Raw genomic sequence first — 24888 nt, 5'->3', positions numbered from 1 at the left:
TTCTGGCTCCAGCCTGGCCCATTGTGGCCACCTGGGGAGTGAACCAGTAGATACAAGATGTTTGTCTCTCCCCTTCTCTAACACTTTCAAATAAATCTTAAAAAAAAAAAAAAAAGCTACTGCAAAAAATTAAAAATGAGGGGCCAGTATTGTGGTGTAGCAGGTGAAACTGCTGCCTGCAGCGCCGGCATCCCATACGGGTGCTGGTTCATGTTCCAGCGGCTCCACTTCCAATCTAGCTCCCTGCTGCTAATGGCTTGGGAAAGGCAGTGGAGGATGGCTCAAGTGCTTGGGCCCCTGCCACCCATGTGGGAGACCAGGCTGGATCACCCAGCTTTAGTCTGTCCCAACACTGGCCACTGGTTCTGTCTCTCCCTCTCTCTGCAACTCTTTAAAAAACAAACGAAAAAACCCACACAATTGACAGATGAGATGAAAACTTACGGGGGAATACCAAGTCCATTTCAAACCAAACATCTCTCTACTTATCTTTTACACTGCTGTTATATAAAGTCATGTAAATCCCCCAAAACAATTACATTCATTTGTACAAACACATTTTGCAGTGTTCCAAGTTATCAGCAAAAATGTCACGTGTGGAAAAGATGAGGAGACAGGAACTTCTGAAACCAGATGCCAGGTGACACAATACCTCCAGTTAAGAGAAAAATGGCACCATGACAGATGTGTTAACAGTAACTGTTCTTTTCCTAACTACACCCAAATCATTGGGAAATCTTACTGCCATTTATTTTGCCTTGTATTTATATTTATATTTATGTTAATCGTCTTATAGGATCAGTAGAGCAATTTCTTTGACCCCCCCCCATATTAATTCTAATACAGAGTTCCATATGAAAAACTCACACACAACCCTTATCAGCATTTAAAAATATATTCTGTGAAACCCTGAAAGCATCCATCCTAGATATTCAAAGTTTTTTTTTGGTGCACAAGTGGTGAAGTTTATTTAGAAGGTGGGAAAGTAAATACACACCCACGTGGGCATAGTTCAGGAGCAGATAGAGCCAGGAAGGGAAAATAATGGGGGAGGGAAGTAGACAAGACAGTGCCTCGGCGCCGTGTCGTCCTCTTGGGGGAGAGAGACAGAGGAACAGATATTCCAGTAGCCTGGAACAAACAGCTCTTCTCTGTCAGTCCGGACAGTTTAGCATTCATGCAATCACAGCAGTGTGTGGCTCATTCCTGATGGAGACCCATCAGGGACATTTAGACCCAGATCTCCACATACTCTGCTCAGGGCCCCAGGGATCTCACAGATCCAGCTCAGCTGTTCTTGAGTTACCTACACAGATGGGCGGTCCAGGCCTGTCATGGAAACTGTTCCCCACCAACCCAACCTGAATCAAGTTTTGTAGCACATCTGGTTCGATTTGGCCAAGAACTCACCTGTTTAGTCAGTGTCTGTGTCAGGATCGGGACGAGATATTGTAGTGCTCCCTTGGCATAAAATTTGCTGGTATGCTCAGGGGGCCGTCCTTGCTCTGCTGCCTAAGGAGAAACAGAAAGCCAACAAGCTAAGATAGCAAGGGCTATAACTATAACGAGAGGTGCCTAGGGGTCTGTAAGAGAAACACACGGTAAGGAGCGATCACAGACCTTCACTGTGATCTCTGGAGGTGCTCAGCATTTGAGTCTCCTCCAATGAGATTCTTGTAGGTCACACATATACATATATCTGCCTTAAAGGACCAAGGCCACTTTAAGAATTACATTACTCTTCCATAAGCTCGATTCCTATTAACAACCTGACATCTAAGTGCTCTCTGGATCAAGAGATAGAAAAATGCTAAAAATAAGTCTGGATTTTTTTTGAAGCAAATAAAGATAAGCAAGGCTGGAAACAAAGTCTGAATTCAAAGTTACCTCTTTCCCCTTATCTGGTTCCCTCACCAGTTACATCCTGGACTTGCATTAGGACCTTGGAAAGAAGTGAGCGTTAGGCATCACCTGGGAAAACCGTGACAGCCTGCTGCCCCCTAGTGTTCATGGTGCTCCTACCAGTACTTTCAGTAAGTCACGCCCTACTGAGGGTCAAAAACTATTCTTGGTCTCCATAAAGAGGGCCTTTCCGCAGCAGAAAAACCCTGCAAGTGGTGCCCCCCCCAAGTCTACCCGGAATAACGCTTCCCCGGGAGAAAGAATGATGTTCACAGGCCGGAGTAACAGCTCCCCGCTCACCTCTGAAGCCTCAATGGCCAAATCCATTTCCTCATCACAGACGTTGGACCAGAATTCTATTCCTTGTAGGGCCACTTCATCAATGTCACTTTTCATTGCTTCAATTGTGATCTTAAGCAAAAAAAAAAAAAAAAAAAAAAAAGAAAACCCAAGCCCCAAGTAAGTACTGATTCAAGTTAGAATCCCCTCTTCAACTACATTCCAGTTTCAACTATAACTTATGAAAGTTAGGTCTGAAATGAAAGGTAAACAGGTTTTTTAAGTACACTGTTTACCAACATGAAGATAGCCCACATTTCCTGGGCACACCGCTGTTGGGCATAAACTTAACTCTCAGATTCCCCCGATTTCCTAACAGTAAGTAGAAGATTACAGAATGAACCAAACGGCAATGAGAATGATGGGCTCTGCAATCAGCTATAAATGCAAATCACATAAAATCAAAATACTTACTGCAAAAAGAGCAGGACCCATGTATGTCTCCATGTACTGGTAATACAGTGACATTATCTTAACCAGATTCTGTAAAGCAGCCACGCGTACCTTTAAAGAGATTAAATGGTTTACTAAAATAATAATGACACAAATGTAGATTCACTCAACTGAGTCAGTGATCTGAAGGTTCATGGAAGCACACATGACAGTGCTGTCTGTCACTGCTCCCCAAAGCTATCTGCCCTCCATTTTTCATGATCCCTCCCTCCAGTTTTCTAGTCCTTCCCTTTGCTTTAAAAGCACCTGTGCAACACACACAGAGCTAAACTCACTGGTGCTTACTCGAACTGAATGTGTCACTTTCACCTGCTTAGGAGTCGCACTTAGATTAGGGCAACAGCTAAACCTGTTTCAATGGCTATATTTGAACAATCACTCGGACAACCTAGGGCAAGAAAGTAAACCTTTAAGAGGACAGCAACCTCCAAATAACTTTTGAGGTAGTATACGACTACTTTTATTCCTTCTTCTCCAATATGTTGGAGAAAAATTGTTAGTAATCTAGTTAGTATTAAGCAAACCTTATTTCTTTAGTCTGACTCCTAGTATCTCAAACTGTATGTGAGAGTTGGCATTTCATAGGGAAGACTTAAAACAGATTTTTTGTAGGATCTCACACTTACCCTCGTATCTGGACACTGTGTGGCTTCACAGACCACCTGCATAATAAAGTGCCTTTCGGACTGCAAGAATAATAAAAATAATCAGGGAAGCAAAAACTATGCACAGGAAAATTCCTAGGCTCTACAGATAAAACTTCTCATCTCCTTGGGTCCACACAGCCTGGCATCATCAGCAACTCCTACTTGAACAGTGGTGGCCTGGAGAAGGCCATGAAGTTCACCTCCAGGGTCTGCTAGAACCTGCCCTTAAGAAGTCCCAAATCTTTGAATCCACAAACTGAGTTTCACTAACTAGAGTTCAGGAAGTAGACAGGAAAACGTAGGTCACAAAAAGATGTTAAGAGGATGCAAAACATCTGCTTTATTTTAGAGACCCCCAAATGTGTTTTTCTGCAAGATGGCTAAGCTCCATCCAATGTCAGGAGAAAAGGGAGAACAGAGTGAAGAACCTCATTTGTTACCTTTCTACATCTGAAATTTAAAAGGAAAGCCCTGTTTTTTAATCAATTAGAAATAAAGGTTGCTCTGTCATCTTATACCTTTCCAACACAAGGCCAAAAACCAGCAAAAACAAGCATACCCCCAAAATTACCTGCAGACCCTGTGAGCCATGAAGTCTACTCATGGATACACCGCCAAAAGAATGAGAGTAGGTCTCAAAAGAAATCTGCCACCATGTTAAAAACCTCATTATTGGAGCTGGCACTGTGGCACAGTAGACTAAGCCTCCACTTCCATATGGATGCTGGTTAATGTCCCAGCTGTCCAATGCAGCTCGCTCTGCCTATGGCCTGGGAAAGCAGTGGAAGATGGCCCCAAGTGCTTGGGCCTCTGTAACTGTGTGGGAGACTCAGAAGAAGCTCCTAACTCCTGGCTTTGGATTGGCCCATCTCCGGCCTTTGCAGCCGTTTGGGGACTGAACCAGTGGATGGAAGATAGCTGTCTCTCTGTTAACTCTTGCCTCTCAAATAAAAAATAAAATAAAAAACATTATTCACAATAGCCAAAATGTGGAAGCAACCCAAATGGATGATTTTAAACAAAATGTGGTATATCTGTATATCTTTGGGCCCCTGCCATCCCACGTGAGACCCAGATGAGTTCCTGAACATGAGTCAGCCTTACAACATGAATGAGCCTCCAGCATCATGGTATGTGGAATAAACCAGCTACAGAAGACAAACACTGTGTGATCCCGCTTTTATGAAGTATGAGAGCAAACACAGAGAAACGCTGGTGGCCAGAGGCTGGGAAAGGAGCTGGTACTCAATGATCCACTTTCAGTTCCACAAGATGACAAAGTTCTGCCGACTGGTTCCACAGCAAGGTGAAGATAATTAGATACTGCAAAATGGTTAGGGGGGCAAATTCTGCTATACAGACTTTACCACATTATAAACAGGGGAAGTATTTTCAGGCAAAACATTTATTTTATTTTATTTTTAAAGATTTATTTATTTATTTAAAAGGAAGAGTTACAGAGAGGCAGAGGCAAAGGCAGAGAGAGAGGTCTTCCATCTGCTGGTTCACTCCCAAAACGGCCACTATGGCTGGAGCTATACCAATCTGAAGCCAGGAGCCAGGAGTTTCCTTTAGGTCTCCCATGTGGTGCAGGGGCCAAAGGACTTAGGCCATCTTCTTCTGCTTTCCCAGGCCAAGCAGAGAGCTGGATTGGGAAGTGGAGCAGCTGGGACTCGAACCAGTGCCTGTTTGGGATGCCGGCACTGCAGGTGGTGGCTTTACCCAATCCACCACAGCGCCGGCCCAAGGCAAAACATTTATATCCCTTACTGCAGCACCAGTTTGAGTCCTGGCTACTCCACCTCTAATCCAGCTCCCTGCTGATGTGCCTGAAAGACAGCACATAGCAGCCAAAATACTCAGGGCCCTGCTACCCAAATGGGAGCCCCAGATGGAACGTGGGCTCCTGTCTTCAGCCTGGCCCAGTCCCAGCTGCTACGGCCATTTGGGGAGTGAACTAGCAGATCAAAGATCATCTGTTTCTCCCTTTCTCTGTCACTATGCCTTTCAAACACATAATTCTTTTAAAATAGCGTATACTATTTTAAAATAGCGTTCTCAAAAGCATCCTCCGGAAGGATATATGAAACAGTGCAATTGCTGTAGTCTTCTTTTTAATCCCAAATTATTCTCACACTTGAACTAAGCTAAGAAACACTTGAATAACATTATTTATAAGAGCCTGACGAAAAATGGCAAACACCTATTCCATGGCTGCATCCCATACAATCCAAATCTCATCAAGAGCGAAAACGAAGGCTCCTGAACAAGGTGGTGCTTTCGAAGTTATCAACTTCATGGAGAAACACCCTCCAAATCTAAACCTTTTGTCAAAAGAAACTTACCTCTTTGTCAAAGTTTGCTTTGGTGAACTCCAGTGAGTTCAGGAGTGCATTGGTAGCAGCGAGCTTCACATTATTACTAGGCTCTTCTTTCCTCATCCCCTGGATTATGGCAGTCAGAATCTCATTGGATTTATCCTGCAGCTGCTCTGGGTCCTGGAACAAGCAGAGAAGTGCAATGACTATAATAAAGAGATCACAGCTAATCAGCAGTCCTTTTAACTACAAAATCCACTTGAGTCTCCTGACTTTGTGATCATTTTCCACTCATTTCCATGTGGGGACAGCACTGCAAATCACCTGCAAAATATTCAATGGCACTGGTAGTCCACAATGGAACTGAAACAAGTTAGTCAACCTCATCTCTGACTTACTGGCATCTCAACTCTGGGCTTCTTCCTCTTCTGTGCACATGGAGATGGCAGTCTGCTGGGTTTTCCTGGCCATATGTACCAAATGACATAAAGCTGCAGAATATGGGCGCCAAGCACCAACACCTGAGCATAAAATCTTGGTTCTCTAAGCCAGCACACAGCAAGGGTTCTAACCTTAGCAGCAGCAAGCCTTTCAGAGGACCACATCTAAGATGCTGTGCTGGGCTGATCCTGTGCTGCGGAAGGCTAAGCCGCCACTTGTGATGCCATATCCCACACAGGCGTACCAGCTCGAGCGCTGGCTGCTCTGCTTCAGATCCAGCTCCCTGCTGATGCGCCTGGGGAGGGCAGTGCAAGATGGCCCAAGTGCTTGGGCCCCTGCCATTCCATGTGAAAGACCCAGACGGAGTTCCTGGCTCCTGGCTTCAGTCTGGCACAGTACTGGCGGCTCTGGACATTTGGGAGTCTGTCTCTGTGGGGCAGGTATCATGGCATAACAGGTTAAGCTGCCACTTAGAATGCCTACATTCCATACAGGAATCCTCGGGACTGAGTCCGACTCCACTTCCAATCCAGCTTCCTGCTAATGTGCACCTGGGAAGCAGCAGATGACCCAAATACTTAGGTTCCCGCCACCCACATGGGAGAACCTGGATGGAGTTCCTGGCTTGGGGTCCTGGCCAGGACCAGCTACAGCTCTTGCAGGTAACTGGGGAATGGAATCAGTGGATATCTCTCCCTGTCATTCTGCCTGTCAAATAAGTAAATATAACTTAAGATAAATAAGTATAATAATAATACTGTGTTATGGTTTCCACAGCTAAACCAACTATACCAAGAGTTGGCAAATTTTTCCATAAGGCAGTATATGAAAATGTACTGAGGATCTTAACAAAAGGGATCAAGTCAAGAATGCTCCCAATGAGGATATCTTCATTTTACGAGTCTAGAATCTAAGCTCTAAACATATGGATTTCCATTTTGACTTTGTGCCCCCTGCATTTATTTTAGGGTATGATTAGTTATGTGAGGATAAGCTAGCTAACCACACATACAAGCCTAAATTAATAAAGCAGTCCTACTTCCACACAACTCCACAGTAGCTTGCTTTTCAACATGTTCGAATAAAAAGAACAAGCCTAACACCACACATACCACTGCTGGAGGAAAGAGGCACGTACCCCAGAGTGATTGGGCAAGTACTTACTATATCTTGGCAAATGTAACCGATAGCTTCCAACGTGGACTCTTTCATATGCTCTGTGCTGCTGGGGTTTGTGACATTGGCCACTAGCTGGGGAATAAGTTCTGGCCACTGGTTTACTGGGATCTCTGCACAAGCAATACCAGCCACACACTGGGAGGCAGAACTAGGCCGGTAAGTTTCTGTGCCCAAAGTTTGTAAAACCTGCAAAATAAACACATAAATAACTAATATGTTACATGTAAGATATGAACTTCTAATACTATTTGAGCATATTTTACCTACCGTATTATACCTCTTATACCAGTGTCTGAATTCTTTCCTATAATATAGAAAAGGAGGAGAAAAAACTATGCAGAAAGAACCAGCCTCAGAGCCAACACAGGCACAATCAACACACATGGAAACAGCTCCACCTCCGCCCTCTGTGCCCCCCACCAACTTCCAAACAGACTGTCCCAAGTCATACATCTCATTTCAACATTCAACACAAGGTAGGAAACTAGCCAAGAGAGGTGAGAGGGATGGAGACAAAATTAATATTCCAGGCTCCTTGTAGTGGCAGGAGAGAAATCGCTGTTTGGTCTTGTTTTCTGGTCAGAGCTGTGGGACATCATAAAGAGGTCAACTCTGGGGCATCCAGGTGGGTGTCACCCACAGCACACACCTGTCTAACCTTACTGAGGGAAGACATCTATCTCCCTCAAGAAGTGTGAAATCTGCTTCCTCTAACCATTGACAACCTGGCATTCTGGGGGTCTACTTGTGCTGTACTCCAAGGGACCTGGTTAAATAAGGACATCTCTAAATGGAGAAACTAAGTTACTGATATGTCCAAACCTAAGAAGGAACCCCTGCTTAACTTCCCATCTGAAAGGATTCATTCTGTTTGCCCAAAAATCAGAAACCTGTTCTCATCAACAGACACCAAGAATCAGATAGGCCAATTAAAACAAGGTCCACTCTTCCTGGAACATGTCTTGCTTCAAATGGTCACCACACAGGCATCTATGTCAAGTGTGAAGGCACAAGTACAGCTGAAGGATGGAGCTGTGATCGACCCAGGGTTAATCATTGCCACAATCAGCTAATTCAGTCAATGAACTCACTAAGAATCACCAGTTCACTCAAAGGCAAACAGTTAACTGTTCCTGGCATGAGCACAGGGCAAAGAATAGCTGCCAGAGATCCAGGCCAGCTCTGTTGACTGGGGCAGGTCACTTAGTACCCAGCTTTGTAGCTAGTAACTAACACTGAACCCCAACCCCCAAGGTGGTCCCCCTTCTCTGGTTTGCCAACATCTCTGCCAACCCCACCCCAGCAGCTAGACCCCGTAACAGCTGACTGAGTCCACATGAAGGTTTTCTTCTCTAACACAGCTAGACTGGACCTTTAACAACAGTGCTATGTCAAATACATAAAGTAGGAAGGGAGAAAAAAACAAGGTGAACGGTCGCAAATGTCTGAGGCTGAATGGGTATGAACCAAGTTTGACTGAAGCTGCAGCCCAGGAGGGAGAAAGCAGACCAATGCAGGTGGATGGAAGCGGTAATTCCGAGCGCTCTGCAACACAATGGAGGAACTACGGTTCACCACGACCTGTAAACAGGCCTGGATGGCTGGAGGGGAGGCGCTGCAATGCTGGGAAGTGGGGTGGGCAGGAGATGTCTGATCACACACACTGTACACACTCCAGAGACTGCAACACCGTATTGTGTTCCAGAATCATGCACCATTACCATGTGTTAATTAAAAATGTTAAAAAAACAAAAATAGGAAAATAACTAAGAGGACCTAAGTATGGATTTTGAATTCAACAAGAAAGTCATTGGATCTCCATGATGCAAAGCAACAAGACATTCGATTTTCCTCAAACTTTATCACCTCATCTGTCCATGCCCTGAACAAAAAGCTAGTGTTCCTAAAGGAAGTTTTTTACAATGTGCCAAGTAGATAAAAGCACCATCAACGCCACATTCCTATTTCAGAATCTTTGGGCCTGAAAGACCCTAGAGATCATGAATTCTCCTCTGACTTCACACAGTGCCAGGACTAAGCTGCCAAACGCTGAGAATTTCCTACAGAAGTTCAGCAAGACAAAGGTGCTGGTGGACGGCAGCAGGCAATCACTTGGGATTCAGCTTGGAAAATAACCCTTAGCTTCACTTCCGCTTTGCTGAATCAAAGTCTGGAGATCTTGGGATGCACGGATTAACAAACTCCCAGAGCGGTCCTGATACCCAGCACCAACGTGTTCATTACTCCAGTTCATCAGCGGTTAGCTACAAATTCTGGTCCCTAATTTAAGTTTCCCAAACTGCTGCCGCCTACCTCAGTCATCTGAAAAGAATTCCAGTCCATCTTGACAAGCTGAGTTGAGAAAGAATTTTAAATCAACTACAGCTTTCAAGTGAAGTTTAGGTACCAGAAAGAAACCTATCACAATCTCATGCTCTATCCCATGCAAATAACAAAACTGACAAGATGTGTTCTGTGCAACACGACTACAAGGAGGGAGCGTTACTTACATAGTTCTTGACTTCCCGTCGGGCATTGGCATCGATGGCGAGCCATCTCTGCTGGTACTGCGCCTTGATGTCTGGGTCTTTAGATGTCAAAGAGTTCTTGATTTGTAGACCAGCTGCAACTCTGGCAACCTGACTGTTTCCTGGATTTGCTAGCACTCTGGACAGTTCCACAAGGAAAGTGGGCTGTTAAGAGAACATGCATTGGCCAATGAAAATCTCTTGGGATTTCAATAACTGAAGTTCATCAAGCACCCAAATCATGGGTGGATGCAGGAAGCACACACTTTTGGGACATACCAGGAACTCTAAACCATCTACTTCAAGATCCCCATAAAAGTTATTTGATATACAAGGAGGCCACCCGTCTTCGCATGTAGCCAAGCACTTACTTAGGAGATACATTATTTTCCTATCAAGATCATCCTCAGTGCCCCAATCTCCCTAACAGATCGCCAGAATTTAAGCAAATCTGACAAGCACATTCTTCATGTGTGCTGAAGCGTTCCAAGCACCCAGAACCACCTCTGATACTCAATAAATATTTGTTGAATGAATAAATGTTATGACGGGTAGAAATTAAAATTGCTTCTCTGAATTTCAAAAAGCTTAGTCCAAAAAGAATGATGGTTTGAGCCCCTGGGAGCAGTTAATCTCTTATAAAAAATGGAATACTTAAGCCTGAAGCAGACTTGGGTACCTAATCCTCTGTATTTTACTTGCGGGGTGTTCAGCAGAGGGAGACCAAAGGAAAAAGCCAATCGATAAGGGAAAGTAGTAGATACTTAGAAACAGGAAAAAACCAAACAGACAAAAATGTCCAGGCAAGTCATTTAAGGAAAATGACTATGCTTAACTCAACAGTCAATACACCAAGGGCTCCTTAGACTTGAGCTGTCTACTGAACACAGTGGATCCCTAAAAAGCACAATCTTCTAACCCACAGGTTCCAAGCTACTTGCTTCACAATTCTATCCCATACCAAAAAAAGAAAAAAGAAAAAAAAAAGCCTCATCCAAACAACAGGAAAAGCCAAACGCAGTACACTTTCTTACCACGGGCAAGTGCCGCAATCACAGCAAGAGAGAATTCTTCAAAAGTTGTGTTAATTACGCACCACTGAAGAATGTCAGGAATAAGAGAAAAAGCTGCTTGCAAGTCAGCAAACCCACACACAGGAATACACCCTGAATGGAATGACTGGTCTACACCAGGGGAAAAATCTTTTGTAGGGCAAGTTCAAGATAAAAGAGGTGTAAAACTGGCACGTGGAAGGACAAGAACAGCCAAACGCAGCTTGTAGAAAATAAGCCTTGTCACTTTGTTGTTGCTGACGTGCCTTCCCCAGAGGACACGTTTGGTTACAGCGTCATTTAGCCCTCACTACCTCGCACCTTTAAAAGATGTCCAGTATCATCCACCGCTCCCTCTTCTCCCCATCCCCCAGCAGGAGAAGGAAACAAGCTGCACCAGACCGTTCCAACCAATCAACCCTGCATTTTTGTAGGGAGCTCCAGCCTCCGGCGGAGCTATCTTCATTTTCCCTGCACCCCCTGACTTCGGAAATGAGAAATGAGGACTTTCCTCTATTTCATTAAAAATAGGCCCGATCTCCAGGACAAGCCTCAGTATGTCGCCTGGGCGCAGGTCCCTAACGATGAGGTCTCTAGTCATCGGGGCCAGGAAAAACGGGGAGACCTCCACAAAAGCCCCAAGAGAGGGCCAACTAGGCAGGAGAGGGAGAGAAATACCAATGGGAAGGGTTCAGAGGCAGCCGGGGGTGCAGGCCTGGCCAGGAGCACAGAGCAAAGCAAACGCTCTGGGAAGAAGTGGGGAGAGCCGCAGGGCCCCCGGGACAGGAAGGAGAAGCCGGCTGGGCCAGAGCAGGGCGGGCAGCCGGCCTCCGAGCTTCCACATGGCCCCTAGGCCCGGCTCCCCAACCCCCACCCTTGCTGAACACGCAGCGCCGCGCAACCTAACTTCCCTCCCCTCGCTCTTTCTCCCTCCCGCTGCACCGCCGCCCTCAGGCCGCGCGGCGATTGGGCGGCAGTCACCCCGGCGCGCCGCGCCATTGGCCGGCCGCGCGGCCCGGGGCGGGACACACCCACCGGCTTCCCGACGGCGGGGTTAGGTTGGACCGGGCGCGGGGGGGGCGCGGAGGAGAGGGGGACGGGGCGGGGGGAGGGGGACGGGATGGGGCGGGGTAGGTTCCCGAGGCCTGGGCCTCCGGGAGGGCGGGAAGGCCCCGCACGCAGGGAACGGGGACGCGGCGGGCTGGGGCGCGGCGGGGCGGCACGCACCAGGTTCTCCACGGCCGCACGCTCCAGGAACTTCTGCGCCGCTTCCAGTTCCAGCCGATCTGGGGGGAGGAGAGTGGGGACGGGAGCGGGGTCAGAGGGGCCGGGGCTCCCCCCTCCCCCACCCCAACTCACCTCAGCGCGACCCCGGCCCCCGAGTCCTACCGGGAGACACGGTCTTCTCGAGGATGGTGATCAGCTCCATGGCGGAGGTGGCGGCGGCGGCTGCTCCTCCGAAGACGACGGTCCGGCCTCTCGGGCGGCGGCTCCGACTGGGGATGGGGGTTGGGGGTCGGGTGGGAAGGGAGGGTGGGGTGGGGGGCGGGGGTCACCACACGCCCATTCACCGGCTCGCTGAGAGTCGTCCCTCCGGCTCCCCTTCCTCCCGTTTCCTTCCTTCCTCCCTCCTAAAATGCTGCTGGCGGCGCGGCAGCTGCTCCTCTGGCGGCGGGGGAGGGACCCCACGGGCAGCTCAGAGCGCGGCTGGTGCTCGGGTGGCGGAGGGAGAAAGAAGGAAGGGAGGCAGTCAGTGAACGGGCGGCGCGCAGGGAGGGAGAGAGAGGGAGGGAGGAAGGCGGAGGGATATTCGGGCCGGACCTCTCCGCGGCGGCACCGCGCTCCGCGGCGATTGGCTGCCGCCTTGGCCACGCGGAATCCCCAATTGGCCAGGCGGTCAGCGTTGAAGGGCCGCCGTGCGTCCATTCGCCCGCTAGTTTGAAGGCCCGGGTTGGCTGGGCGGGCAGGAGAATGCGGCTCGCGGATTGGCCTGGGGGAGGGAAGTTGGGGTGGGGCAGGCGGGAGCAAGCCACTGATTGGGTCGCCGTGGTAAAGGCCTTGAGCTCAGACCGGCTGGGCGCTGGGAGGAGGGTGGGCTCAAAGCGAGACCCGCGGCCCGCGCGATTGGCTGGGGTGCTAGACGTTGATAGGATAGGGCGCCCGGGAGAGGAGTTCGGGGTCGGGGCGCCGAAAGGCGGGAGGCGCCTGGCCGCTGTAGGAGCCCCGACGCGAGGCACGCTGGGACGCCCCCGGGAAGGGGCGGGGCTGGGCCCCTGCAGCCCGGGCTGCGGTTGGGGAGGCGCAGGCCCTCGGAGGGGCGTGGGGAGGGAGGGCTTGGCGGGCCTGAGCGGGGGAGGGGGAGACCGTTAAAGTCCGGCACCGCGCCCACAGGAAGCTGCTTGGGCGACGAGCTAACTCCACTTGTTGCCAGACTCTCGGCTGGGGAAGACCTTGAAGACCATGTGGTCCAACTTCCAATGTGCAGATGTGGAAAGTAAACCCAGAGGGGATGGGACTTGTCCAAAGTCGCAGCAGCCGGCTAGCGGCTTGGTCAGGGCTGTCCTCGGGGACTCTGGGCTGCCCTTGACCCTACAGGCGTCTTGCCTCCCCGCTCCAGGAGTCCCCTTAGGCCATTCGTAGGGTTTGAGACCTGTTCTGAAGTCTGACTTAGGGAAGGGCTAAGAGACTCCCGTTAGATCCCTGTCCATAGCTACCGGGTACCTGAAGTAGAAGTGTTTCGTTCACGCTGCAGGGGTACCCTTGTACACGCACATCCTCGAATCAAAGAATGTGCATAGGCCAAAAGCTCCGCGGTTCTTGGCCTTGGAAAGTTCAGAGTCCTGGGAAAAACTCAAGCCCTCCCCCCCCCCCCTTGGTAGGAAAATGCACATAGAGAACATGTGTGTCGGGTTTCTTGGCTTCTCCAGTATTGGCAGGTGGGCTCCAGGTTGATTTCCTAAGCGTAAATTTTCAGCGTATGGATCTAGGATGGGTTGGATGTAACTGGCTTCAGCTCCGTTGTATATCCTGAGCTTGTGAAATAATCGCGCTCCACCTGCCACCCTCGGGAAACCTCGGAGGAAGTCCTTCGGGAGAACTGGGGAAGCTTAGCCAACTACGCCTGGCTCCGCTGGAACCATCTTCGCGGCTCTGAGGCCACTCCCCAGCCCCCTCTCCCCCCGTGACTGCTGACTCCCCGGAGCTGAGCCCTAACTAACCCCAGCCTCTGCCGCATCTTCTCACCGCATCTTCTCACCGTGGCACAACTGCCCCAGGTGTGGAACTCTGGGAGGAGTCAGTGAAGGTTGAGTGAGGGACAGCCATGGAAACCGGGGCCTGTGGATGGCTCACGGTCCAGACGGTGCAGGTCGGTTCACCCCAGCTAGCACTGGCCCGCCCTCCGGCAGCTTGCTGGGCCACCGCTTCCATCTCACCCTCAGTCATTGTACTACCCGTGAGGCCAATGAGTTGCAGAGTAGCTGGAATAAAATGCAGGGAAGATCGGAACTTCTCGCAACAGTGCCAAGCATGAGACCCTTGCTCAGACTCAGGCGACGTGATGTTGAAGTGAGCAGAGGCCACTCCTGGTGCTGATTAGACCCTATCTGGAGCACTCCGCCCCTAGTGCCTTCTAGAAGTGCTAGGAAGGCACCACGGGCTGAATGTTGAGTGCACAGCCCAGCTCCGTCCTTCTTAGCTTGTGTGACTCCCTTTCCTTGTATGTAAAATGGAGCTGATAGGTGTACCTACTTCTTAGGGTTGGGGAAGGTCCACAGTGAGCTCACATGAATGTATTAACACGGGCACTGGTTACTATCCAGCTTTTCTGTGAAGTACTGGCTCCAGGTCCTTGGCCTGTTAGGGAAAATTAACGTTAATCAATTAATCCCACAAACATGTAAAGTTGTAAAGTGACACTGGCCAAGGAAGGTCCCCATGAAGGGGGCAGAGTTCTGCAGGTGAATGAGGGAGGATGTGTGTGTGCGGAGTCTCCGGGGTGGGGGGAACTTGGGGGTCACACACGACTGCAGAGGGTCAGTGTTCCCCAAACAGGGGCAAGGGACTGAGCTGGAGTGCTGAGTGGGGGCAAGGGCAGCTGAAACCTGGCTTGTTCTGTATCCTAAGAGCGAAGGGGAGCTGGTGCAAGGTGCTAAGGACAGTGGTTGCCAGGAGGAGATCGGATGGGAAGGGGGACGAGTAGAGGTGAGGAGACCAATGCTGTACTCCAGAGAGGTGTGGAAGCAGGGGGTAGAGGGAAAGTTAATGGGACTTGGTGATTGGGTGGAAGAAGAGGGCGGTGTTGCTGGGGCCGCCTGGATCTCCGGCTTTGCACTGAGAGGCGTGGCGACACCACTTGCAGTGTCTCCCGGGTGGTGGGATGGGAGGGAGGGTGCGTTTCTTGAGCTATGTACGGGTCATGTGAGTGGGGATGTTACTGTCTGTACCTTTCTGGATGTCTGCAACATTTGTGACCAAAACATATTTTACTTAGGGAAAAACGAGCTGATTGTGAAATGAAGGAGAAGAAAACTGGATTTCAGTCTTACGCTGGCACATCTGCTGTTTGAACCTGACCAAGCTTCTTAGCCTTCTGGATCTGGGAGATGGGGAGTGTCAGCCTGTACCAGTCAGCACTCCCCAGTGTCTGGTAAGCCGAGAATCGAGAATCGGAGCGGGGACGAGACAGCCCCAACCACCTTATCCAGCCCCACCCCCAGCGGCCCACAGCACTGGTGTGGGAGGAGCTAAGCCCACTGAACCCCAGAGGGCCTCAACCACACTAGCGCTGAGGACGCCGGGAGGTGAACATGGTGTTCAGGAGAATGTCCGTGGCATTTGGGAAGGAGAGCGTGCCCAGGAGAGTGGCTGAGACCCACTGCTCTTTCATCGCCACCGCTTGGAGCGGAGCCGATTATCTTCAGATGCCTCTCTGCCCTCCCACCTGTTTCCCTCACCGTCTAGCCTGCGGCCCTCTTTCTGTCCCTTGACCAGCCTCATGTGTGGGTCACAGGCCCTCGGCGTTTGGGCTTCTTGGGGCTGGTTTCTGTCTCACGCCCAGTGTTGCTCTGGAGAGGCCTTCCCTGACCACCAATCTAAGATTGTCCCCTAGATACTCTTTTTTTTTTTTTTTTTTTTAGAAAGATTTATTTGTTGGCCAGTGCCGAGGCTCACTAGGCTAATCCTCCGCCTTGTGGTGCCAGCACACCGGGTTCTAGTCCCGGTCGGGGCACCAGATTCTGTCCCGGTTGCCCCTCTTCCAGGCCAGCTCTCTGCTGTGGCCCGGGAGTGCAGTGGAGGATGGCCCAGGTGCTTGTGCCCTGCACCCCATGGGAGACCAGGAGAAGTACCTGGCTCCTGCCTTCGGGTCAGTGCAGTGCACCGGCCGCAGCGCACGGGCTGCGGCGGCCATTGGAGGGTGAACCAACGGCAAAGGAAGACCTTCCTCTCTGTCTCTCTCTCTCACTGTCCACTCTGCCTGTCAAAAAAAAAAAAAAAAAGAAAGAAAGATTTATTTGTTTATTTGAAAGGCAGAATTACAGAAGAGAGATAGAGAGAGGTCTTCCATCTGCTGGTTCACTCCCCAAATGGCTGCAACGGCTGGGGCTGAGCTGATCCAAAGCCAGGAGCCAAGAGCTTTTTCTGGTGGGTGCAGGGGCCCAAGGACTTGGGCCATATTCTACCACTTCCCCAGGCTATAGCAGAGAGCTGGGTCAGAAATGGAGCAGCCGGGACTCGAACCGGCATCATATGGGATGCCGACACTGCAGGCGGAGGCTTAAAGCTAACATACCACAGCACCGCCCCTTTCTCCCAGACACTCTTGTTGACAGGACTCTGTTTTTTTGTTGTTGTTGTTGTTGTTTTTTTAAGATTTATTTATTTATTTGAAAGTCAGAGTTACACAGAGAGAAGGAGAGGTACAGCGAGAGCGAGAGAGGTCTTCCATCTGCTGGTTCACTCCCCAATTGGCCGCAATGGCCAGAGCTGCACCTATCCAAAGCCAGGAGTCAGGAGCCTCCCCTGGGTCTCCCACGTGGATGCAGGGGCCTAAGGACTTGGGCCATCTTCCACTGCTTTCCCAGGCCACAGCAGAGAGCTGGATCAGAAGTGGAGCAGCCGGGTCTCGAACCAGTGCTCATAGGGGATGTCAGCACTCAGGCCAGGGTGTTAACCCGCTGTGCCACAGCGCTGGCCCCAGGACTCTTTTATCTTCAGAACACCTCTCGCTACCTGAAGTTACCTTTTTTTTTTTACTGTCTTGCTTAGAAGGGGGCGTGGCATACAGTAGGTGCCCAGATATTTGTCACGTGGATGAAGCGTGCAGAGCAGCCCGGGCAGCGTGCCTTCCTGCCCCTGACAGGTGGCTCTGCTTTGTTCACGTTGCTGAGGAACAGCGCCACTCTGCTTTGCAGTGTTAGCTGCTCTGGTGTCCACACAAACCGTAGGTACCCGCAGGCCAGCCCCTCGCTGTCTCCTGCAGAAGTGCTCATCACTGCTAGGCCCACTCCAGCTTCCTGTTAGTGCAGGCCTGGAAAGCAGTGTGATGGCTCGCGGAACTGGGTTCTGCCACCCCCGAGGGAGACCTGGATGGAGTCCCCAGCTCCCAGCCCGGCCCTGGCCCAGCCCGGCCCTGGTCACTGTGAGCATCTGGCAAGTGAGTCACCATTTGGAAACTCTCTCTCTCTCTTTCCTGCCATGTCTCTGCCTCTCAGATAAGTAAGTGAAACATTGTTTAAAAAGAGTAAGAGGGGGCCGGCGCCGCGGCTCACTAGGCTAATCCTCCGCCTAGCGGCGCCAGCACACCGGGTTCTAGTCCCGGTCGGGGCGCCGGATTCTGTCCCGGTTGCCCCTCTTCCAGGCCAGCCCTCTGCTGTGGCCAGGGAGTGCAGTGGAGGATGGCCCAGGTGCTTGGGCCCTGCACCCCATGGGGAGACCAGGAAAAGCACCTGGCTCCTGGCTCCTGCCATCGGATCAGCGCGGTGCGCCGGCCGCAGCGCGCCGGCCGCGGCGGCCATTGGAGGGTGAACCAACGGCAAAAGGAAGACCTTTCTCTCTGTCTCTCTCTCTCTCTCACTATCCACTCTGCCTGTCAAAAAAAAAAAAATAAATAAATAAAAAATAAATAAATAAATAAAAATAAATAAATAAAAAGAGTAAGAGGGAAATGAGAAGGAACAGCAGAGGTAGGGAAATAAACAGAGGAGTAGACAGTTTATAGTTGGGCGAATCTGAATTCTGTGCCCCATCCCCCTGGTTGGCCATGTGCTAATCTCTGGGCCTGGGGGATAGGTTATCTTATGGGGCAGAAGGGAATTAGCAGGCATGCTTAAGTTAAGGGGGTTGCGATGAGGGGTTGTCCTGGATTACCTGAGTGTGTCTAATGATGAGTTCCTTACAAGAGGGTGAGAGTTGGAGGCCTTGTGATGACAGAAGCAGAGGGCAGGGAGGTGGGGCCACCAACCATGGAGTGCCACAGCCTCCCCTGGAGCCCTCCACAGGGACACAGTACTGGAGACGTCAGCCCCTAAAGGTGTGGTCGCTTATAAAGCAGCCATAGAAAACAAAGGCAGTTGGTGGCCATCAGAAACCTAAATTTCTAACAAGGGTAGATTGGTTAGATAAGTGATAATACATTTGTGTGATAGATTATTATAAATGTAGAATTATAAATATACTATATAATTCTAATTAAACATTAAAAGAGATGCTGTTCAGGACCACCTGATCATGTGGAAAATGTTACAGTACATTGCAAAGTACAACAAAGCAAGCTGTAAGACTGTAGGCATATGTGTGAAAAATCCGTCAAGCCATACACTTAAGGTTAGTGCATTGTGTGCACTCAGCTGTAGGCATGAGATCTCAGTTTAAAAAGTTCTGCAGGGGACAGGTGTTTAGTCCAGCAGTTGGTTGCCACTTGGGATGCCCACGTCCCATATCTGAGGGCCTTGTTCAAGTCCTGGCTACTCTAATTTCCTGCCCAGCTTCTTGCAAATGTATACCCTGAGAGGCGTGAGGTTATGGTTCAAGTGGTTGGATCCCTGCCACCCATGTGGGAGACCTGGATTGAATTCCAGACTCCTGATTTTGGCCTGGCTCGGCCCCAGCCGCTGCAGACATTTGGGGAGTGAACCAATGGATAGGAGCTCTCTGTGTCTGTCTCTGCCTCTCAAAAAAAAAAAAAAAAAAAAAGGGTTGGGGGAGAACAGAAATCAACTGTGACCTTAAATTATGTCCACCATAGGGGCATATCATCCTCCAGACTACTTAATTATATTTTTTATTTTAAAGCTTTATTTCTTTGGAAGGCAGCATGCTACAGAGAAGCTGAGAGATCTTCCATCCACTGGTTACTCCCCGAATGTCTGCAACAGCCAGGGATGGCCCAGACCAAAGCCAGCAACCAGGGACTCCATCTGGTTCTCCCCCGTGGGTGGTAGAAACTGAAGGATTTGAGCCATCATCTGCTGCCTTCCCAGGCACATTAGCAGGCAGCTGGATCCGAAGCAGAGCAGCTGGGATGGGAACCTGCACTCTGATATGGGATGCCAGTGTCCCAGGCAGCACCTTACCCCCCAGGTACAAAGCCTGCCCCCAGAGTATTCAATTTTAAATGAAAACTGAACTATTCCCATCTTTGTTACCTCTGATAAAGCAGATAGCTGAGGATTTTAAGTCAGCCCACCCTCCAGTTTGCATTAAAACAATATTGGGCCTTCTCTTTCTGTAACTCTGACTTTCAAATAAATAAATGTTTTTTAAAAAATAAATTAAAAAAAATAAAACAAAGTTGGGTCAGCACCGTGGTATAGCCAGTAAAGCTGCCGCCTGCAGTGCCGGCATCCCATATGGGCGCCAGTTCAAGTCCTGCTGCTCCACTTCCAATCCAGCTGTCTGCTATGACTTGGGAAAGCAGTAGAAGATGGACCAAGATGTTGGGCCCCTGCACCCATGTAGGAGACCTGGGAGAAGCTCCTGGCTCCTGGCTTTGTGCAGCTCCGTCTGTTGCGACCATATGGGGAATGAACCAGCGGATGGAAGACCTCTCTCTCTGCCTCTGCCTCTCTGTAACTCTATCTTTCAAATAAATAAATAAGTGTTAAAAAAAAAAAAACAATATCATCAATCAAACATATTTAAACTAGTTTGGAATACATGTTCACATAGCTAGTGCAACACAGAAATAAGTGTAGCCGTTAACTGTGATTTAGCTTAAAAAAAAAAAAGTGTCATAGAAGAAGCTAAAAATTGAAACCCACTGAAGCATGTCCATGTCATCACAAAACCCAGGGCTCACTGAGGCCCCTCTTCCTGGCCAGGTGTCACAGAGAATCCTGTACTCTGGGCCAGGGCTCCTCTGATCACTTTCTGTTCTTCTTTCTCTTCTTCTTCTTTATTTAGTTGAGGACTTGGTCGATTTTGATGATCTGCACGTACATTTTGTGTTCCTGAATGGACTCTAACTCAGGGCTTCTCGGCCTCCACATTGATAATTTGGGACCAAATCCTTCTTTGTCGGGTTGGGGGACCTCTTCCTGCATTGCAGGGAGTGTAGCAGCAGCGTTCTCCCCCAAGTCGTGACAACGAGAACTGTCTCCGGGGTACTTGCGTTGTGGCACAGCCAGTTAAGCCTCCACATATGATGCAGGTGTCCCATAGGAGTGCTGGTTCGAATCCCGGCCACTCTACTTCCTATCCAGCTCCCTGTTAATGCGCCTGGGAAGGCAGCAGAAGACGGCCTAGTTGTTTGGGCCCTTGCTACCCACATGGGACCTGGATGGAGTTCCTGGCTTCTGTCTTTGGCCTGGCTCACCCCGGCTGTTGTGGCCATTTTGGAGGTGAACCAGCAGATAGAAGATCTCTGTAACTCTGCCTTTCAAATAAATAAAAGAAATCTTTAAAAATATATAGGCCGGCGCTGTGGCTCACTAGGCTAATCCTCCGCCTTGTGGTGCCAGCACACCGGGTTCTAGTCCCGGTCGGGGCGCCGGATTCTTTCCTGGTTGCCCCTCTTGCAGGCCAGCTCTCTGCTGTGGCCAGGGAGTGCAGTGGAGGATGGCCCAAGTGCTTGGGCCCTGCATCCCATGGGAGACCAGGAGAAGTACCTGGCTCCTGCCATCGGATCAGCGCAGTGCACCAGCCGCAGCGCGCTGGCCGCGGCAGCCATTGGAGGGTGAACCAACGGCAAAAGGAAGACCTTTCTCTCTGTCTCTCTCTCTCACTGTCCATTCTGCCTGTCAATATATATATATATATATATATATATATATATATATATATATATATAAAAAACAAAATGTCTCCAGTGCTCCAGTGGGCATGGCCATTTGGCTTAGGGATTAAGATACTTGTATTCCATGTCAGAGTACTTGGGTTTGGTACTAGACTCTGGCTCCTGACTCCAGCTTCCTGCTAATGCAGACCCTGAGAGGCAGTGGTGATGGCTCAGGTCGTTGGATTCCTGCCACCCACATGGAGACCTAGATTGAGTTCCTGGCTCCCAGCTTTGGGCAGCCCCAGTCCAGGCCTCTGTGGGCATTTGGGGAGTGAACCAGCAGATGAGAGCTGGCTCCCTGTTTCTAGACATTGCAAAATGTCCCTGCAGTTGAAAACCACTGTTATAGCTCTTTACGGAGCTTGTAAGAGTGCTTACCTGTGTAGCACATAGTCAGCATTTCTATTGTCCTCCTGAAAATAATAGCAAATGTTTATAAGGCACTTCCTCTTTGTCCTCTTCTAAGCTCTTCACAGATATTAACTCATTTAATCCTCACAACTACCCTTTGGAGGGGGTGCTATTGTCATGCCCTTTGTACAACCAAGGAACTAAGGTACAAAGACACTGGTTAGTGCACACAAAGTCACCCAGCTGGGAAGTGACCCCTGGGATTTGAACCCTAACCCAGGCAGTCCAGCTGCAGGTTCTGGGCCTTCCACCATTCTGCTTCTTAATACAAAACAAACAAGTAGCTGATGACACTGCTTTGAAAAAGCCAGACGTTACCCAGCAACCTACAAAGTACAAATAGGCAACCAACCGTATGCTGAAAAATAAATTTTTTTATTCTACCTTTGTCACAAAGCAGACATACAGCAGGGTATTTTGCCAGGTTGCTAAAAGCCTCCTAAATTGTTTGAATGGCTGCACTCTATTGTATCAAATACATGGACATTGTGGATGAATGTTGCTAACACAGTATTTCATTTGAAACATAACCAGTGATTTTAGAAATTCAAGTTTTATGCAATGAAGTACACCATCTTTGGGGTACAGTTTGTCAAGTTTTGAGAAATGTAGAAACTCATGCACTAGTGACATAATCAAGATTTAGAACTTTTTTCATTACCGTTTTTCCAAAAAAGATTTATTTGGGGCCAGCACTGTGGTGTAGCTGGTAAAGCCGCCACCTGCAGTGCTGGCATCTCATATGGATGCTGGTTCAAGACTCTGCTGCTCCACTTATGATCCAGCTCCCTGATGAGTCACCTGGGAAAGCAGTAGAAGATGACCCAAGTGCCTGGACCCCCTGCACCCGTGTGGGAAAAGAAGCTCCTGGCTCCTGGCATCAGACCAGCCCAGCTTCAGCTGTTGCAGCCATTTGGGGAGAGGGCCTGTGGGTGAAGGATCTCTCTCTCTCTCTCCTTCTCTGTACCTTTGTCTTTCCAATAAATAAATCTTTTTTTTTTTTTGACAGGCAGAGTGGACAGTGAGAGAGAGAGACAGAGAGAAAGGTCTTCCTTTGCCGTTGGTTCACCCTCCAACAGCTGCCGCGGCCAGTGCACTGTGGCCAGTGCACTGCGCTGATCCGATGGCAGGAGCCAGGTACTTCTCCTGGTCTCCCATGGGGTGCAGGGCCCAAGCACTTGGGCCATCCTCCACTGCACTCCCTGGCCACAGCAGAGAGCTGGCCTGGAAGACGGGCAACCAGGACAGAATCCGGCGCCCCGACCGGGACTAGAACCCGGTGTGCTGGCACCGCAAGGCGGAGGATTAGCCTAATGAGCCACGGCGCCGGCCCCAATAAATAAATCTTAAACAAACAGATTTCTTTGAAAAGCGGTGCAACAGAGAGGGAGAAAGAGAGATCTTCCATCTACTGGTTCATTCTTCAAATGCTCACAGCAGGTGGGGCTGGGCCGGGCCAAAGCTGGGAACCTAGAACTGCATCCAAGTCTCCCATGTGAGTGACAGGGACTCAAGTGCTTGAGCCGTCACCCACTGCCTCCCAGGACACATCAGCAGGAAGCTGGATCAGAAGTGGAGCAGTCAGAATTTGAACAGGCGCTCCAATATGGGCCCACATCTGCCCCTTTCGTCACCTTTGTCCCTTTCTCTGGTCATGTGCTAGGGCTGGCTGGTACCCGCTAAGTCAATCGTGTTCGTTTCCTCCCAGGTCTACACGGCTGATGTTGCATTAGTAGCTCACGGTTGGCCCTGCGGGTGTGTTTATAGCAGCGAAGTCAGTAAGTGCTACAGATTAGGGCTCTTTCCTTGAGAACAAGTGTGCCAGCACCACAGCATACACTCCTTGGTGGCCAATTGCTCGCCTTCCTTAGCCATGGTCCACTTTCAGACATGTTTTTAATTTTGTGTTTAGGATTTTGTGTAAATAGAATTGTGCGGGAGATAGTCCTGGCTGCTGCTCAGTGTTTTTTTGAGCTACTGCACATTGTTGGGTGTGTCAGGAGTTCATTCCTTTTCACTATGTCCCATTGCTTGGGTGCACCACACACTGTTCATCCGGTGATGCACACTGGGCTGTTGCCACTGGGGACCATGATGAATAAAGTTGTCATGAACATTCATGGTAGCAGCCATTGGATGCACAAGCGTTCTCATTCTTCTTGGACAAATGGCTAAGCGAAATGACCAGGGGGCCGGTGCTGTGGTGCGTAGGTTAATCTTCCGCCTGGGACGCCGGCATCCCATATGGGCGCTGGTACTCCTCTTCTGATCCAGCTCTCTGCTGTGGCCTGGGGAAGCAGTAGAAGATGGCCCAAGTGCTGGGGCCCTGCACCCATGTGGGAAACCCCAAAGAAGCTCCTGGCTCCTGGCTTTGGATCGGCTCAGCTCCATCCATTGCGGCCATTTGAACCAGCAGATGGAAGAACTGTGTCTCTGTCTCTCCCTCTCACTGTCTGTAACTCTACCTGTCCAATAAATAAATCTTTTTTAATAAAAAGAAATTATTAGGTTATATGTCACAGTTAAATTTTTATTAAAGAATTGCAACCTGTTCTGCAAGATGGTTGTACCATTTCTTTAAAATAATTTTTATTTATTTATTTGAGAGACAGAGAGCTCTCCCACCCTCGGATTTATTCCTCACATCCCTCAACAGCCAGGGCTGGGCCAGACTGAGAACAGGAGACAGGAACCAGTCTGGGTCTTCCAGAGGACTGACAGGACTCAACCACTTAAGCCATCACCTGCTACCTCCCAGGGTGAGCTAGGAGGAAGCTGGGACTGGGAGTGAGATCATGGGCCTCTCAAGCACTAAGACGAATGGCCAGCCCTCCTGCAGACAGTTTGATTGACGTGACCTGGGGAGAGGGTGCTGCTGCCACACACCCTGGAATGCAGGGGCGGAACTGGGCCTGGGACCCCAGCACGCAGATATGGGATGTGGGCGTCCCCAGTGGCGGCTCAGCTGCTGCGCCCAGTGCCTGCCCTGCCCCTTGCACCAGTTACAGCCCCGCCAGCTGTGTACTTGTGTGCATTCCAGTCACAGTGTATCCTCAGCCACACTTAGTGTTGTCTTTGTCATTTTAGCCATTCTGATAGCTTTGTGTGTGGTTTTCATTTATTTAATTTTTTTAAAGATTTATTTTTTTTGGCCGGCGTCATGGCTCACTTGGCTAATCCTCCGCCTGTGGCGCCGGTACCCCAGGTTCTAGTCCTGGTCGGGGTGCCTGATTCTGTCCCGGTTGCCCCTCTTGCAGGCCAGCTCTCTGCTATGGCCCGGGAGTGCAGTGGAGGATGGCCCAAGTGCTTGGGCCCTGCACCCCATGGGAGACCAGGAGAAGC

At 49.8% G+C, this 24888-nt stretch overlaps 1 protein-coding gene and 1 non-coding gene across 7 annotated transcripts in view; one reads left to right on the top strand and one right to left on the bottom strand.

Moving 5' to 3' along the window:
• The window catches only part of KPNB1 (karyopherin subunit beta 1), a 31671-nt gene extending 18982 nt beyond the window's left edge, over nucleotides 1–12689 (bottom strand). The window contains exons 1-9 of the mRNA XM_008271382.4: nucleotides 12249–12689; nucleotides 12087–12145; nucleotides 9790–9972; nucleotides 7265–7465; nucleotides 5687–5839; nucleotides 3321–3380; nucleotides 2656–2745; nucleotides 2203–2313; nucleotides 1411–1512 (exon numbers count right to left, since the gene is read on the bottom strand). Coding sequence (XP_008269604.1) covers nucleotides 1411–1512; nucleotides 2203–2313; nucleotides 2656–2745; nucleotides 3321–3380; nucleotides 5687–5839; nucleotides 7265–7465; nucleotides 9790–9972; nucleotides 12087–12145; nucleotides 12249–12288 — 999 coding nt within the window. The 5' untranslated portion in view covers nucleotides 12289–12689. The remainder of the gene's footprint in view (nucleotides 1–1410; nucleotides 1513–2202; nucleotides 2314–2655; nucleotides 2746–3320; nucleotides 3381–5686; nucleotides 5840–7264; nucleotides 7466–9789; nucleotides 9973–12086; nucleotides 12146–12248) is intronic.
• An 89-nt stretch (nucleotides 12690–12778) lies between these two features.
• LOC103351553 (uncharacterized) overlaps nucleotides 12779–24888 on the top strand; it is a 45798-nt gene continuing 33688 nt past the window's right edge. For 3 of the 6 annotated variants that reach the window (XR_011383491.1, XR_011383492.1, XR_011383488.1), the window contains exons 1-2: nucleotides 13101–14134; nucleotides 15352–15507. This is a non-coding gene — a transcript (uncharacterized protein). The other 3 variants (XR_011383489.1, XR_011383490.1, XR_001795296.3) reach the window with 3 other exon arrangements.

The sequence above is a fragment of the Oryctolagus cuniculus genome, chromosome 17 (genome assembly GCF_964237555.1).
Source record: "Oryctolagus cuniculus chromosome 17, mOryCun1.1, whole genome shotgun sequence".
Classification (NCBI taxonomy): Eukaryota; Metazoa; Chordata; class Mammalia; order Lagomorpha; family Leporidae; genus Oryctolagus; species Oryctolagus cuniculus.
Note: the sequence above shows the minus strand (reverse complement) of the source record. Positions and strands in the feature narration are given on the sequence as shown.